Genomic DNA, 18,229 nt, shown 5'->3' with positions numbered 1-18,229 from the left:
AATTCATTCACACAGAAGTTAAAAGCAATAAGCAAAGACAGGTGAATTAAAACTGTGATGTGAAATTTGGTATATTGTTGGAATTTTGCTTTAAGAGACATTTTTACCATTATTTTGCATGGGATATTACAACCATAAAGCTATATAACTAAATGTTGCAATACTACCACTCAAATCTAGCAAGATCAATACCAGCATTAGCTTTAAAAATCTGCATTATTTTCCATACCTTCACTCTCAATTCTTTGAGAGGTGGTGGTAACAGAAGGCCTCTAATCTGCGTCACTATAGGCCCTTCAACACCAGGAACAATAATTGTATCTCCTTCCTTCATATACCCATTGATGAGAATGACATCAATTGTTGTCCCCATTCCAGGAAGAGCTTTTACCTAAAGGGAGAAAAAAAAAAGGCATTAAGTGTACTGTTTATTATATGTATTTCTTAGTTTTGTATTCACTAAGTTTTGCCTTAGATAGATGCCACAGATTTTATTGCAGTATTTTGAATAAGAACAGGTGGCTCTCTCGGTCCTAGCTTATATTTATCCTTCAACCAACATAATGTTGACAGATCATTTGGTAGCATCACAATATTATTTGTGGTAGCTTACTTATGTGTAAATCATCAGCTTTGTTTCAGCATTAGATCAGTGACAACATTTCACTGGCTGGAAAATTCTTGAAATTCTCTGAAAGCTGTTCTTTAAATGCAAGTCTCTCCTAACTTTTCATGTTACTGGGCTCCCCCTTTCAAAAACCTATTCATACATCATGCAGCACTAGTTTTATATTTGTACACAGTCATCTGATACTCAACTACTTTCTCAAATCACCTTAGATATACTGGAATAATCATTGCAGGTTCACCCAGATATCTGGCATGGGTCTTAATTGGCTCCTAATGTATGATGGATTATTTCCTTTCTCTGAGCAAACCATGTGCTGAAATTTAATTTGGCCTTCAATTATAGTCTTCTTTGAAACTAAAACTAAATATGATCTCCTTTTATCTTATTCAATTGAAACCCGACTCCTAAAAGATAAAAGTCAATTTTATATTCATGAAGATAAACTAGATAAATTATTGGCTGATCAAATTAAAACCTTAATAGCTAAACAGCAGATTAAAGAAATATGCAAAGCTAATGGTGATAGACAACTGATTATTTAGAAATAAATGATACTTTTAGAGAATTTTACTCTAAACTCTATAGTTCTGAATCTTCTAAGGATGACACTGTAACGAACAATTTTTTAGATCAACTAAACATTCCTACAATTTCTGCCGACAACAGAAAGTTGTTGGAACAACCCATTTCTTTTGAGGAAATTGTTGAGGCTGTGTGCTCATTACGCTTGAGGAAAGCTCTGGGTCCAGATGGATTTTCTGGAGAATTTTACAAGACCTTTTCCTCACTGCTTATACCTCATTTATGTTCAGTTTTTTCGGATTCATTTAAGTTGGGCAGACTCCCTCAATCTTTTTATGAGGCTTCCATTTTGCTTATTCTTAAAAAGAATAAGGATCCAACTGAATGCTCTTCTTATAGACCAACTTCTTTACTTAATGTTAACACTAAGATTCTATCTAAAGTTTTGGCCCATAGGACTGAAAATATTTTACCACCTATCATTTCCGATAACCAAACTGGATTTATCAAAAATCGATATTCTCACTTTAATATTTGTCAGTTATTAAATGTTATTTACTCTTCTTCTAACATGATATCAGAATGTGTGGTATCCCTAGATGCTGAGAAAGCTTTCGACAGAGTTAAATGGAATTATTTATTTAAAACTTTAGAAAAATTCAATTTTGGACCCGTTTTCATTCAATGGATTAAATTACTTTATTTAGCTCCTTCCGCTAGGGTTATCACTCATAATTCCAAACCATTTAAGCTTCGACATGGCACTAAACAAGGCTGTCCGCTGAGCCCTTTGCTTTTCAATCTGGCCTTAGAACCCATAGTCATTGCCTTTCGAGAATCTAATGATATCACCAGTATTTTAAGGAGATACACTATTCACAAAGTCTCGCTGTACACTGATAATCTGCTGCTATTTATTTCTAATGTAGAGACTTCATTACCCCATGCGCTTTCTTTACTCTCCTGTTTTACCCAATTCTCAGGTTATAAATAAAACCTACATAAAAGTGAACTTTTCCCTTTGAACAATTTGATACCAACAAATTCTAACCTTCCTTTTAAAATTGTAAGAAACCAATTTACCTACTTAGGTGTAACAATCACTAAAAATTATAAGTATCTATTTAAAGAAAATTTTCTTACCCTATTGAATCACGTAAAAAGGATACTATTAACTTGGTCGCCTCTTTCGTTATCGCTGATTGGTTGAATTAACTCTATCAAAATGAATATATTACCTAAATTTATACATCTTTTTCCAGGCACTGCCGGTTTTTATTCCTAAATCTTTTTTTGATTCTCTTGACTCGATTATATCTTCTTATATATGGAAGAACAAGCGTTCTAGATGAAATAAAATTCATCTTCAGAAAGATAAAAAGAATGGAGGATTAGCCTTACCAAACTTTAGATTTTATTATTGGGCAGTTAATATAAGAAATCTTACATTCTGGTTATATTACATAAATTGTGAGGATTGCCCAAGGTGAGTTTCTTTAGAAGCTAACTCTGCTAATAAATTTTCTATTATTTCTCTTCTTGGATCCTCACTTCCTTTGTCTCTGAGTAAGTTAACTGATAATCTGGTAGTTAAACACACTATGAGAATTTGGATACAATTTTGAAAATACTTTGGCTTATTGAGATTTTCTCTTTCGAGTCCCATTTTTTCTAATTTTTTTTTAAACCCTCTATGATTGATATGGCTTTTAAAGAATGGGATAGATTAGGTATTAAATGCTTTCAGGACTTGTATGTAGAGGGAAGTCTCTTTTCGTTTGAACAACTGTCAACTAAATATAGTTTACCCAAAACTCATTTTTTTCGATACCTACAAATAAGAGATTTTTTTACAGTCTCAAATAAGTATATTTCCTAAAAGTCCTGATGAGAATTAACTAGATGTAATTTTTAATTTGAAATCTTTTTATAATGGATCTATATCTAATATTTATAATATGCTGCTGGGAATGAGAAGTGTTCCTTTAGATCAACAGTCCCCAACCACCGGGCCGCAAAGCATGTGCTACCGGGCCGTGAGGAAACGATATGAGTCAGCTGCACCTTTCTTCATTCCCTGTCACGCACTGTTAAACTTGAACATAGAGTTGCCAACTGTCCCGTATTTGCCAGGACATCCCGTATATTGGGCTAAATTGGTTTGTCCCATACAGGACCACCCTTGCCCCATATTTCTCCCGTTAAGGTAGGGTGTTCCTATGAAACCTTACGTGCCGAAATGGTGTAAAGCGAAAAAGCAATTGCCATTAATTTATATGGGAAAAATTTTTTGAGCTTTCCCAGACCCAAAAAATAACCTACCAAATCATACCAAATAACACATAAAACCTAAAATAACACTAACATATAGTAAAAGCAGGAATGATATGATAAATGCACAGCCTATGTAAAGTAGAAATAATGTATGTACAGTGTAGTCCGGAAGATTAAGCCAAAACCGATTTGTGGAGGAAAATCGGCACGTACGCGCATTCGCATGTCACATATGCGCACGTCTCATTTACGCACATCACGCATGCACACACAGGTGCCTGTGCAAGGCTTCAAGGTCTTGGTAGTCTTTCCTGGGGTAAACGCAAGTGTCCCGGGATTTGACTGCTAATTTTGTCCTTTATTTGGGAGTGAGAAAGTTTGCAACCCTAACTGTATAAGACGTGTTGAGGTGAGTTTAACCCTACTTGAACATCCCCCCCCCCAATCCCTCGGTCGGCCGGTCCGCAAGAATATTTTCAATATTAAACCAGTCCGCAGTGCAAAAAAGATGGGGACCCCTGCTTTAGATAAAATTAAAAATCTTTGGGAACAAGATATACAGACTTCAATTTCTGAGGATAACTTGGAATCAAATTTTTTAATTGGTTAACACTTCATTGTTATGTGCCCGTCACTCTCTCCTACAATTTAAAGTGGTCCATAGGGCCCATATGACCTAGGATATGTTGTCTCATTTTTATTTAGATATATCTCCGTATTGTGATTAATGTAATAATGGAGAAGCTTCACTCATTCATATGTTTTGGTCATGCCCGAGTCTTGCAAATTATTGGAAAAAAGCATTTCAAACTTTCTCAATACTTTTTAAAGTAAACTTTAAGCCTAATCCTTTGACCACTTTATTTGGTATTGTTGGAGGAAAGGATATTATTTTGGAGTCATCTGACTTGCACATTTATGCTTTTATTTCTCTTATGGCCAGAAGGACGCTCTTGCTTAAATGGAAAGATGCGGCCCCCCCATTTACGTCCAATGCTTACGTGATATGATGTCATGTTTAAATTTAGAGAAGATTTGATGTTCAATCTCTGAATCTAGTCAAGACTTTCAAACATCGTGGGGACCTTTTCTGAATTATTTTCAAAACCTTTGATTTGTTGTTAAAGCACAGATGATGCTGTTTTCTTTACTAATCAGCTTTGGTCTTGGTAGTGGGTTAGATTTTTTTACTATAATAAAATTACTATATTTCAATGTTACAAATTGATTATCCTGTATGAATATAGGGTAAGGAGTCTTTACATGTATTGATATATATTTTTTTCCTGTGCTCTCTATTCTTATATGTAAATCAATAAAAATATTGGAAAAGAATTATAGTCTTCTGGGGAGAAGGCTTTACTGTCTAATTCAGCAATGACATGCCTCCTTCAAACATCAAAGTCAATTGTGAATTATTCCTTATTTCATTGAAACCTCTTGCTCTAATAGTTTGCTTATATAAGTTTATGATACATCTTGAAACCTTACCTCCATAACTTGAGCTCTCAGCTCCTGAGAATACGCTAGACGCTTTGCAAGCATAGTCTGAGTTAGTTCCACCAACAGTGCAATAAGATTTCCCATCCCATCTCCAGTGTGAGCTGATGTTGGTATTAATGAGAGAAACGTACGTGGATCCTTGTTCTCAAAGAATAGCGAGGCATTCAGACCCTATCAGACAAATTTTACATTTTAACTAGTTTAGACATTAGGACCAACTAAAGTAGCATATAGATGAAAATTAAAGCACTTTAAATGAGGTGGAACTCCAGCAGCATTTCTCACTAAACTGTAACATTTGCTGATTCTTTAAATAAATTCCTCATATTTCAAGTTGTGTCACTTTCTTTTAAATTTTTCTTGACCTTGATGGCACTGATGATCTTGGTTAACCTCTGCATTCTCAGCATGGATAATAGGAGAAGCTGCAGGACATTTTGAAAGGGGAGGGTGTAGAGATTGTGGCACACATTGGTACTATTGACATAGGTAAGAGAAGAAGTGAGTTTAGGGAGCAAGGTGGCTGTTAAAAGAGCAGGACCTCAAAGATTATAGTCTCCAGGTTGGTTCCAGTGCCGTGCGCTAGTGAGTATTGGAATGTGCACACTAGCTCAGCAGATAAATGCTTAGCTTAAGGGATGCTGTAGGAGGATGGTCTTTAATGTCTTCATCATGGGACTTTTGGGGAAAGCAAGAGCTATAAAACAGAAAAGTTTGCACCTTAACCAGAGTGGAACCAACATCCTTGGTGGAAGGTTTGCTAATGCCACTGAAGATGGCTTACACTGAGCTTGCAAGGAAAGGGGCTCAGAGCAGTTGTTTGGATGGAGAGTTGCAATTAATCTTGAGTAAAAATAGTTAGCAAGTCCAGTAGGCAGAACAAGTGGGTCAAAAGTTCAAAGTTCAAATTAAATTAACTATCAAAGTACGTATATGTTACCATATACTACAATCTTAAGATTCATTTTCTTCCAGGCAGTGCAAGGAAACAAGAAATATAATAGAATTTATGAAAAACTGTTCATAAACAAAGAATGACAAACAACTAATGTGCGAAAGACAAACTGCAAATAAAAAATAATACTGAGAACATAAATTGTAAAGAGTCTGTGACTACAGAGAGTGGTGGACACAGTGCAGTCCATCACAGGCAAAGTCCTTCCCATCACTGAACATACTTACATGGAGCACTCTCACAAGAAAGCAGCATCCAGCAAAGAACCTCCCCCACCCTCTAATCCAGGCCATTCCCTTTTCTCAATACTACCACCAGGCAGGAGGTACAGAAGGCCTAGGTCCCACACCAACAGGCTCAGGAACAGTTATCACTCTTCTACCATCAGGCTCCTTAACAGGTATGGATAACTTCAATTACCATTAAACCCTTAATGATTTTCATTATTAAGGAATACAGAGGTTAATGAAGATCATCTGGAATCCTTAGTTTTAGGAATAGAGAACAAAAACAAGGAAATTAATAAATTGTTTTAAGGCACTGATTGTGTCTCCACTGGAGTGTCATTCAAATCTCGAGGTCAGCTTCAGGAAAAGAGGGATCCACAATAATTTACTAATATAGCACGAGAGATAAGATTCTGGTAAAACAGACTTAAATACAGTAAAACAGGGGAAAGCAGTTTCCAAAAACAGAATGATTAAACATTCAGGTACCACAGAAGGGACTGGAAAAAGTACCAAAATTCTCAGTACAACTTTATAAAAATAAACAATGTGTTCTAGAATGCAGTGCCTCTAACAGATGCTGAAAGTTGACTTAATGGGAACATTCAAAGAGAAAGTTGATGAAGATTAGTGGAAAAAAAATTATGGAGGCCTATAAGGCAAGAGCAGGAGAGTTGGGATAATTTAACAGCATCAGCTGGGTGCACAGAATAATCTCTTTCTGTACTGCAGCATTATCTGATTCTACAAATAAGTGTTATGCTCAGACAAGCAAAGCCTCGGAATAGCAAAAAAGAATTATTTCCTGCACTATCACCCCACAAAGTTTAAAATGATACTAATTCAAAATAAATAACAAACCTGTTGTGCAAATTCCACAATAGTAGATTTGGCCCTCTCGTCAAATTCATCTTTCGTGTTCTTTTTCTGCTTCTTCAATGTGGCAACTACATCTGTATCTGGACTCTTCTTCCAATCATACAATCTGTCAATCTTTTTTATTTAAAAAGAAAGATATTTTCAGATATGAAGTATTTCTTCAATTGCAAATATGTCATACCTGCTCACATTTAGTAGTATTAGTGATGGAAAGAAACTTCTCCACTAGCCAAAAAATCTTTCTCTTTAACTTCAGACGCAGCTTAATCTTGCAAAAGTTAGATATTAAATATCATTATTTGAATGTACAGAGTTGCCGGACATTTACAAGCTGGCTTCTCAGCTAACACAAAATTTAGTGCAGTCATTTCTACTCCTTGATAATTTTTGAAAGTACTAATGTGGTAGGTGATGTGTAAATTCTAAAGCCATCTAAATGAGGATAGTGTTGCTTTCTCGAATTAAATACTTATAAAACAATATTCATTTTACAGTTAAAATGACAAATCTCAAAGGGCTGCAAAAGTGGAGAACATTAGAGAACTGGGTGGGCAGAACATAAATGAGTTTGAAAACACATAACTAAACCACATTAAAAGTAGAATGATAAAAAATTGCCTTCTTTGCTAATTTCATCTTTCCATTCTTTGAACAGAAGGAACTCGACTAGAAGGAACTGAACTAAAATCAGAGAAGAAACAATATTTAAATTACAAACAATTTCACCACAAAAATAAGAAGGGAGGGAGGGAGGAGGAGGGAACGTCGACTCAGACCATGAGAGGCCTGCGTCGGGCATTTTCATGTCTTACAAGGCACAGATTGGAAGTCTGTGTGGGGCGCCACCCCTCACACAGACACTAGAGCAATGTGTGGTTAAGTGCCTTCCTCAAGGAAACAAACATGCTGCCACAGCTGAGGCTCAAACTAGCAACCTTCAGATTACTAGACAAACGCCTTAACCACTTGGCCACGGGCCCAACACAAAAATAAGAGCTGGGCTTAAACTTTAATTTATTACAGTCATCACTCACCTTATTAAGAGCAACAATAAAAGGACATTTCTTTTCTTTTAGCAGATTAATAGATTCTATGGTCTGGGGCTCCAATCCATGCATGATATCAACCACGAGGATAGCAATATCACAAAGAGAACTTCCTCTATTTCTTAAGTTACTACAAGTAGGGAGAAAACAATAGTGACTTAATATAGAGAATGTATAATTTAAGAGCATGAAACTGATAAGCTTCCAAGGTAGCACACTGTGCAGTTCATACAGCTAGTCGTCTCACAGCTTCAATGAGCCAGATGCAATTCTGGTCTCCGCCACTGGCTGTGTGGAGTTTGAATGCTCTCCCAGAAACTACACGGGTTTCCCCTCTGTGCTATGGTTTCCTACCTCATTCTAACGATGTATAGGTTCAAAGGTTAATAAGCCATTTTAAATTTTAATTATCGCTAGATGTAATGGATGGTAGAATCTGAGAGGAAGTTTTGGGAATGAAAAGACAGCAAATAGATTTTAGGAATGAATAGTGGGGAATGGGGCTGCTCTGTGAGGTGGAATTGAATTAATAAATCATGTGGCCTATTGCATCAGGAAATATGAACAAATATGAAATACAGTCGCAATCATGAATTACATGAACATGCAAGGAATTAACATATGGTACATGCAATATTACGTGAGATAAATCATTGCTGCACCAATTCAATCATTCGGCGCTGAAGGTGTTAATCAGAAGTACTGGCAGTGAAATTAGGAAAGAACAATAAAAATGACTCCAATGGCAAAGAAAAAGAAACCTACTGTACTTAATCTATGTGTCAACAGATACACAGTTATGGAAAATTTCCACGAGTGCTTATTAACATCATCTGAATTATAACTTTTCTGCAATCATGGAAGACAAACAGTAAAACGAAAGTGAATATTCAGAATGAACATGCTACAGATAAAAGCCAACATTTTTTCATTAAAGGTAGAAAAGCAATTTTATCGGACATAACAAAAGACTTCAGGTTTATTGGGCTGTTAACCTGCTGCAATATGGATCCAATTCTTAGCTATTTTAGACTGGAATTACGATTTCAACTAATATTCATTGAATGACTGTACATTTGTTAATAGATCAGAAAAATATTAAGGGACATCAAAATATTTTTGATGTTCATTTTCCTTATGAAAGGCGCATCCACTCTAACCTCAAACAGCAATGCTACAGTTTTACAAATGGATGCGCCTTTGGTCATAATAATCATGCCTTTTATTGTTATTCTTCTAAAAGAGCAAACATTTACCTGAAAGATTCGTGGCCTGGTGTATCAATGATCAGCATTCCTGGTATTTTAATGTCATCTCTGTCAAACTGTAAGAGTTACCAAAGATTGATTATTTAAATATTTAATTAACACCTACTGCGGATAAATTGGAAATTTCACATGTTTTTAAGTATCACAGAGGAAATCTGTTCTTATTCTCAATTTTCACACTTACATTTTTCACCATCTTAGTTTGCTCCTTAATTGTTTCAAGAGGAACATTGGTTGCACCAATTTGCTGAGTTATACCACCCGCTTCACCATCCTGGACATGAGTATGACGAAGCTAAGGATGGGGAAAAAAAAAGCATAATTTACATAAAAAGACTGTCTCATTAAAAAATATTCAGATAAATACATTTCTTTTCAATGAACTTTATTTTCTCCACCAGTAGCTACCATGGAAGTATCCAAGTGAACATTTCACCCATTTCCATTGATGAAACAACTGAGAGACTGAAAATACAGTTACACACACAAAATGCTGAAGAAACTCACAAGTCGAGCAGCATCTATGCAGGGAAATGAACAGATGGTGTTTCAGGCTGAGACGCTTCATCATGACTGCAAAGAAAGAGCGCAAAAGCCAAAATAAAAGGGTGGAGAATGGGATGCACATGGTTGAAGAGCCAGAGAGCAGCAGAGATCAAAGTAGGGAAGCAGTGTGAGAGGGTGTCACAGCTCCTGTCAAAGACTGGAGGAAAACCTTTTCAGGGTAGGGATACTTCAAAGAGACCTTAAAGTGGAGCAGCAAAATGCAGATGCAAGACAGACTGCAGATGCTGGAAATCTGAAGCAATATACACAAAATGCTGGGGGAACTCAGAACCTTTTTTTAAAAAGTTTTCATTCAGCATCTCTACTCATATTAATGGCCATTTTTAGTGTCAAAATAAAACTAAATGGATAAAATTCCAAGGTTACTTCTTTCACAATTACATTTAAATCTACCAACTTCCCATCCTTCAGCAAGCTCACTACATTTTTGATGACATTCGACACTGTAGATACTAGAATCTGGAGCAACCATCTGCTGAAAGAATTCAACCAAAATGTCAACAGTTCCTTTCCTCCCACAGCTGTTGCTTGATCCACTGAGTTCTTCCAGCAGTTTGTTGCTTCATTACATTTTTGTTTTAACCTGAGCACCTAGTCTTTCTTTTGCTTATGTGTAATCTGATAGTTCCAAACTCCACAGTGGACGAAAGCAGCATGCACCATTTTTCTGAATGCATCATTAGCATTCAACTTACTGAATAACATTAATGAAGACAGAAGCACATTAATAAAATCTATTGAATTGTTTTATAAAAACTACAAGTTTCAAATGGCTTTAGGTAAAATCCATAGAAACATAAAGAGAAACATAGAAATCTACAGCACATTACAGGCCCTTTGGCTCAATGTCGTGCCGACCATGTAACCTACTCTAGAAGCTGCCTAGAAATTCCCTACTGCATAGCCATCTAGTTTTCTAAGTTCCATGTACTTATCTAAGAGTCTCTTAAAAGACCCTATTGTATCAACCTCTACCACCTTCGCTGGCAGTGCATTCCACACTCTGTGTGAAAAACTTAACTCTGACATCCCCTTTGTACCTACTTCCAAGCACCATAAAACTATGCCCCCTAGTGTTAGGCATTTCAGCCCTAGGAAAAAGCCTCTGACTATCCATATGATCAATGCTTCTCATCATCTAAAATACCTCTATCAGGTCACCTCTCATCCTCCGTCGCTCCAAGGAGAAAAGGCCAAGTTCACTTAACCTATTCTCATAAGGCATGCTCTCCAATCCAGGGAACATCCTTGTAAATCTCCTCTGCACTCTCTCTATAGTATCCACATCCTTCCTGTAATGAGGTAACCAGAACTGAATACAGTACCCCAAGTGAGGTCTAACTAAGTTTCATATAGCTGTAACATTACCTCATAGCTCTTGAACTCTTTGTGGAATATTTATTTTAGAGAGGTGTTTGCTTCATAAATCTACATACATGTAATTTTCATTTAAAAGATCAGTAGCTGTTGGTGTGCAACAAGTGCATTAGTACTTGCAAGGTTTAGCAGACACTGATGACAAGAGCAGTAAGACATGGCACACCAGCATGAGCACCAGTGAGGGACACTGTAAAACTAACTTGTTGATGTTCATAGTGATTTCAGCTAATTCCAGTTTCCTGGTTCCACCTCTGCTTTTTATACTTAAAACTGGTTGCAACCTCAAATTTTCTGATGACGCGTGGTGCACCATTTGGTACTTCTGAATATAAGTGTTCCTTAAAGATTAATCAACCTAGGCATTTGACTCGTTTGTTTCAATGACCTGGGCTCAATTTCACCACCGTCTTTATGGAGTTGGGACATTCTCCCCATGACCATGTTGGTTTCCTCCAACATTCCAAAGACAGACAGTAGGTTAATTGGTCACAAGGGTGTAATTGTGTGGTAAATGTTTGTTGGCCTGAAGAGCTTGTTACCCTGTTGTATCGCTAAAGAATAAAATAAAATGTATTTCTTCCCTTCCCCGACAATGTTTTCTCAAACCCTCATTTCCTTCTTTTTAAATTCTCTGCAGTGTATTCCCTCCACTTTCTATTGTTGTATACATTTATTTTTATCATATATTTTTATTTCCTGCTTTGTCTTAATTCCAAGGTCCTTAATCATCTAGGGTGCTTTAGTTAGGAATACTTTCTAACTTCTCTAAGCAACACTGTGAGCACCACGACTCGCCAAAACAACTGAACCTTCACTTGTGCATGCCAATGGCAGCTGTGAGCTCCTCACTGAGTTGCAGTACATTGCAATTCTGCAAACGCAGGTTCCATTTTACACACCTTATCCAAAATTTTGGTTTTTCCAGTGTCTACATGTCCAAGAACACAAATAACTGGTGCTCGCAGTTTTTCAGTATTTGCATTCATGGCATTTTCTGCTCTGCGTTTCTGAGAAAGCAAAAAAAAAAACACACTTTCAAATTTGAAATCAAAGAACACAACTGAAAAATCTGGAACATGCACATACAAATACAATTTATTATTCAAATTGCAGAAATACAGGCAACAAGTCACTCTGCAGATGAACTAAAATCATGACTAACGCACCATAACTATTGCATTTAGCCCATACACGAGGCTATTGACAAGGCCAGTGTTTAATGCCCTTTCCAATCACTCCTGAAGATATGCCATCTTGTAACACAACATCCTGTACTTTGAAGATAATCCCTATGTAGCATTATGGGTGCATGAATGGTACGATCAGCATGACACATGAGTGGAGAGATCCCAAGATATTCACATAGTTACAGTCTTTATGCAGCTGGATCAAATAAGTTTCAGATCAATAGTGACCCTCAGGGCATTAAGAATGTAGAATTTGGCAGTGGTGAAGTTGATGAATGTCAAAGGTAGTGGCAAAATTCTTATTGATGGTCATGGTATGGAATAAAGAGCATTGGCCATTTACTAAACCATACTTAAAAGCTGTCCAGTTAGTGCTGCATGCAGACATGGACTTGAATAATGTATTCATCGGCCTTTACTCAATGAATTCAGAACTCTAACACAAAACCTTAGAACCTGTCCTGAACATCTCAACTGATCCAATATCCATGCCTCATAAGTGGAAGAAATTACAAATTCCCATGACTGCTATTGTGATAAGTTAATCCTGATATTTCTAAAAATGTGACCATTAATTTAATGGATTAAAACAAAATACTGACAGAATTACAAAATAATGGAAAATGGTCAGTTAGTATCTGTGGAAGGGAAAACAGGTACATTTCAGTTCAATAATCTTGTACCAAAACTGTTTCAGACTTATTAGTTTTATTAAATTTAATGAAAACATTAAAAATTCTTAAGAAACTTATACACTAAAATTGTTTAAAACTTCCAGGGAAACAGAAGCCCAAAGCTCAGTTTGATCTAGTGTGACTAATATAAATTCCACATTTGAGGAGTTTGAATTCGAGAAATACAACTGGAATGGAAAACTAGTTTGAGTGATGATGATGATTAAAACATCTGGTTCACGAATACCCTTTAGAAAACGTGTCATTCTTATACAATCTAATAAATGCGAGAAGAGACTCACTAATGAAATCCATTTCATATTCTGAAATGTCCTGGGGAGCCTCTTAGCTCAGGGACCGAAAAATGAAGAATGAATGATCACCTTTCCAGAAGTGTGCTCATCTCATCAAACATAAAACTTCCATGTAGCAATGCTTTATTATCCTTACCTGTTCAGGAATGCTTTGATTTAAATATTAAGCAGAAATGTTACCTCAATACGTCGCTTTGCTTCATCATATATTCTTTCTTCCTTTGTCCGGCCATCGTCTGAATCAGATTCAAGTTCAGAATCTGAGCTAATCTCTTTTGTCAGTTTTGGTTTATCATTCTTTACCATTTCAGATTCTTTACCCACTTTCTGAGATACTGTCCTAGTTTCATCAAAACTCTTCTCTTCCTCTTCAGCCTCACTCTCCTCACTTGCACCATCGTCTTCACTCTCTTCTTCCTCTTCATCATCCTCCTCCTCTTCATCCTCTTCATATTCCTCCACCTCAGCATCTTCTTTTACTTCAATGTGGACTGTTTTCACTTCTAATCAAAAATTTTTCAAAAGTATTAATTAAATTAATAGTATTAACCAAGGAAACCACTTAACTTATAAACATGATACCAGACAGATAACCAATTGGTGGAAAAAAATCTCTAAGTTATTGTCAAACACCAGGTATACTTTAAATAAATGGTTTAAGGTTTTTCTAAGGGAGAAAAAGTATCTACAGTAAAAGATCCAATTGCACTCTGAATTCATTTAAAAACTTTTGGGATGGGAAGAAATGGAGTGGATACATACCTTTTTCATGTTCATGATCACTTGCCATAGCTTCCCAATCATCAAGATCAGCATCATCTTCTTTTTCATTGGGTGCTTTGAAAAGAATTTCAAATAGCAATGTGAAAATATTCAAATTCGTAACATTAAGCTTTGCTAAGTAGAATCCACTAGAAATAAAAATAATGACTTTCACTGTAGGTAAAGGCTGTCATATTAAATCAGTGAAAGTAAAAAGTAAAGAAGTTTATGAACATTCCAAATTCTGCAAGGAATTACATACAATATTTTCTGTAAATGGTAATGGACAAACTGCACTTGATGTGTGAAGTCCAACATACAAAATGTTGGAGAAGCTCAGCAAGTCAGGGAATATCTATGGAAAGGAGTAACAAGTCAGTACTTCAAGCCAGCCCATTCATCAGGATTGGAAAGGAAGGGAGAAGCAGCTGGAATAAGAAAGTGTGGGGATGGCAAGTAGAACAAACGAGAAGGTGATGGACTTTCAACTGGTTTTCTGTGAAACTTAAGTGACCACATTTTAAAACTTAATTTTCACTTCCATTCATAGATTCTCAAAATAATATATTTATTAAGAGACAAATTAGCAAAAGGGTTACACTATTCATTCAGCAAATGGTTTTATTTTCTCTGATTTTCTGTCCTTTACATCTATTCCAATCATGCCAAAGTTCCAGTAAGTCTTCCTTTTCACTCAACTAACTTATTATATATGGAGTTAAACTCACCACTATTCTGTCCTGTGTTAATTTAATCCAATAAAGATATATATAAAGGGTGTGTTATTTCTACTGTAACCATTTGTTCTTCGCTTGACTACAAGTTGGTATGAAGCAAAACAAGACACTCATGAGTTCAACATATTCATAGCAGAAATAAACACAAGAGTCTGCAGCATTTTGCACAGAAGTAATAAATAAAACTACTAACCTATTACAGCTTCTGAAGCTATTTCTGGTGTCTCCGTCACATCTAATTCTTCAACTTCAAGTAGTTGGGTTGGACTGACCTTCAAAGCTTCTGTAATAAGGTGAATATTATATTCTTATCATGTATTAGGGCCAGATATGTTGCACATATGAAGACAAACAAATGCAAACGCAGCTGTACCTAATGTTACGAGAATACACATAAAATTAAGATGTTTGCTGGCCTGGGCTAGCATCAGTGGCATCAGCAGTTGGTCTGCCACCTGCCCTCAGGGGAAGGAGAGATAAGGAACAATGGAGCAGCGTCTGGAGATGTGTAATGAAGGGATGTGGGAGGGAGAGCTCTCTGGAGCGGCTCCCCCCCTTTGAACCCTGAACTGTTTGAAGTGATGGACAGGCGATACCCCAGCAGGGGGATAAAAAGGGACAGGTTCGCTAAGACGGACACACGCCACCCGAGGTAACGAGACCCTGGAAGCGGTGCGCTTCTCACGAGTGGGTGAGAAGTACCGGACAACGACAAGGGTGGAAAGGTACGATCAGCGGGAACCCGGTGTGTGTCCACCCTTGCCTGGGTGCCGGGTTCACTGCAGAGGATCGACCGCATCTGGAGGAGGGGTCACAGTCGGTGACCTCAGGTGACATCACCAAGGACCCGCCCAAATGCTGTTTGTGAGCCATCTCGCTGGTCTGTGAGTGAAGCTGTGCTGAATGATGAGTTGTTCCTATTCTATGTCTCTCTTCCCCACCTTGTCCATCGCCATGACAACGATTACTGCGAACTGAACTACAAACTGGACTGAACTTTGAGTCATTTTGAAATTGGTCATTTACCCCTAGACAACGATAGAGCTTGATTGATGCGGTTATCTTAATTCTGTGCACATGTGCGTTTATCATCGCTGAACTGTTGCATTTATTATCCTTTCGATTAATGTGTTGCTTGTTTCTTTAATAAAACTTTCTTAGTCCTAGTACTCCAGACTCCAACTGAGTGATCCATTTCTGCTGGTTTGGCAACCCAGTTACGGGATACGTAACATAAGTGGGGTTCTCGTCCGCGATTTCGAACGCTAAATTTGGGACGGAGTAAATTGATTGGGTTAAAATTCCCGAAAGAAAGAAAAGACAAACAGCAGAAATGGAGGTTGAGGAATTTATAAAGGCGCCGACCTTGGAGGCATTAGAGGATGCCAGGAAATCGGAATTGATAGCTGTGGCAAAACGGGTGAATCTTGCTAAGGTGAAGTCGACAATGAGGAGAGAGGAGATACACAGAGCTATTGTAGAGCACTATGTATCTAAAGGTGTGTTTCCCCAAGGTGAGCTGGGGGAGGTGTCTATTGAAAAACCTGCTGGAGACGCGGTACAGGTACAGCTTGAAAAACTGAGACTCGAGCACGAGTTCCGGGTACGGCAGTTAGAAAGGCAGGAGAAAGAGAGAGAGGTAGAAAGGCAGGAGAGGGACAGACAGTTGGAGAGAGAAGAGAGAGAGAGGGACAGACAGTTGGAGAGAGAAGAGAGAGAGAGGGACAGACAGTTGGAGAGAGAGGAGAAACAGAGGGAAAGGGAATTTGAGCTGGAGAAGTTAAAGATAAGGGCCGAGCAGGGGCTCGTGCCGAACCAAGGTGGAGGGTTCCGGGCGACCCAGGAGGTTAGGCTGGTTCCCCCATTTGACGATACCGATGTGGATCGGTACTTTCTCCATTTCGAAAAAGTGGCCATAAGTCAGGAATGGCCGAGGGATAAGTGGGTTGTCTTACTTCAGAGTGTACTGAAAGGGAAGGCCCAACAAGCTTACTCCGCTTTATCCGCGGAAGATGCCCAGAAGTATGAGGTGGTGAAGGAGGCCATCCTCAGGATTTATGAGTTGGTCCTGGAGGCATACCGGCAGAGGTTCCGGAATGCGAGGAAGCGGTGGGACCGCACGTATTTGGAGTTTGCTCGTGAGATGCAAACATATTGTGAGCGTTGGTGCGCCTCGAAAGGGGTAGAGGGGGATTATGACAGACTGCTGCAGCTGATTCTGATTGAGCAGTTTAAAGGTTGTGTCCCTGAGGGTATGAGACCCTACCTCGATGAGAAAGAGGCAGCCACGTTAGCCGCAACTGCTAAGTTAGCGGATGAGTATGCGTTGACGCATAAAATGAAGGTTGCCCCGAGTAAAGGCTACCAGAAGGGTAGTCAGGACGGAGGGGAGAGTCCGCCGGAAAAGTCAGAAAGTAAGCCGGGGACTAGTGAAAAGGATAAGGTAGACCGGGAGCAGTCTGGTAGGAAGTCTCCTGGGGTCGTCTGTTATAATTGTGGGAAAGTCGGACACTTTGCGTCCAGGTGCTTTGCCCCAAGGAAGGAGACGGGGAAAGGAAAAGCGGAAATTTTGAATGGCTGTATTGAGCTGTTAAGCGAACCGCTAGGGAAGGACAGGTCTGAAAAAGTCCAGGAAGGGCGCGAGAGGTTTATCTCGGCCGGACTGGTGTCAGTGAAGGAGAGGTTAAAACCAGTTCCAGTGCGGATCTGGAGAGACACGGGAGCGTGTCAGTCATTGATATTGAAGAGTGTATTAGAGTTTAGCTCAGAGACCCAGACTGGGGAGGTAGAGGTCAAAGGTGTTGGGGAAGGGACAGAGTCAGTCCCTTTGCACCAGATACATTTACAGAGCAACCTGGTCTCTGGACTAGTCACGATTGGGGTGAGGTCCGAATTGCCGATGAAAGACGTGGAAGTCTTGCTCGGTAATGACATCGCCGGAGGAATTGTGTTCCCAGTCGTGAGATTGACGGGTCAGCCTGCCAGCATGGAGGCCCCGCCCGCGATGGTGAATTTGGCTGAAACATTTCTGCCAACCTTGTATGAGACAGGGTGTAGTGAGATAAGAGGTAGTGAGGGAGCTGGGACAGACGTAGCAGTAGCCAGGAAAGAATTTGTGCAGACGCAGGAGCGAGACGAGGGGCTGATGGTTTTGGCAGAGACCGCTCTCTCTGACACAGCCTTGACAAGGGAACTAGTAGGCTATTGTGCGGATGAGGAAGTGCTAAGGAAGAAAGGGAAATCAAGTACAGTACCCGCAGATGAGGAATGGGGGGTGGTGCAAAAGAGTTATGGGGATGAGGT

General features: G+C 38.5%; 1 protein-coding gene across 1 annotated transcript in view; it reads right to left on the bottom strand.

Annotated features, from left to right (window-relative positions):
- Positions 1-18,229, bottom strand: part of eif5b (eukaryotic translation initiation factor 5B) — a 63,831-nt gene that overhangs the window by 17,638 nt on the left and 27,964 nt on the right. Inside the window, exons 8-17 of the mRNA XM_063053982.1 lie at positions 15,120-15,209; positions 14,190-14,264; positions 13,608-13,930; positions 12,152-12,259; positions 9,490-9,600; positions 9,294-9,361; positions 8,026-8,167; positions 6,974-7,105; positions 4,919-5,101; positions 230-391 (exon numbers count right to left, since the gene is read on the bottom strand). Of these exons, the coding sequence (XP_062910052.1) occupies positions 230-391; positions 4,919-5,101; positions 6,974-7,105; positions 8,026-8,167; positions 9,294-9,361; positions 9,490-9,600; positions 12,152-12,259; positions 13,608-13,930; positions 14,190-14,264; positions 15,120-15,209 (1,394 nt within the window). The remainder of the gene's footprint in view (positions 1-229; positions 392-4,918; positions 5,102-6,973; positions 7,106-8,025; positions 8,168-9,293; positions 9,362-9,489; positions 9,601-12,151; positions 12,260-13,607; positions 13,931-14,189; positions 14,265-15,119; positions 15,210-18,229) is intronic.

This window comes from Mobula hypostoma, chromosome 7, assembly GCF_963921235.1.
Source record: "Mobula hypostoma chromosome 7, sMobHyp1.1, whole genome shotgun sequence".
Taxonomy (NCBI): Eukaryota; Metazoa; Chordata; class Chondrichthyes; order Myliobatiformes; family Myliobatidae; genus Mobula; species Mobula hypostoma.
The sequence above is the reverse complement of the archived record's forward strand: the minus strand, read 5'-3'. Positions and strand labels throughout refer to the sequence as shown.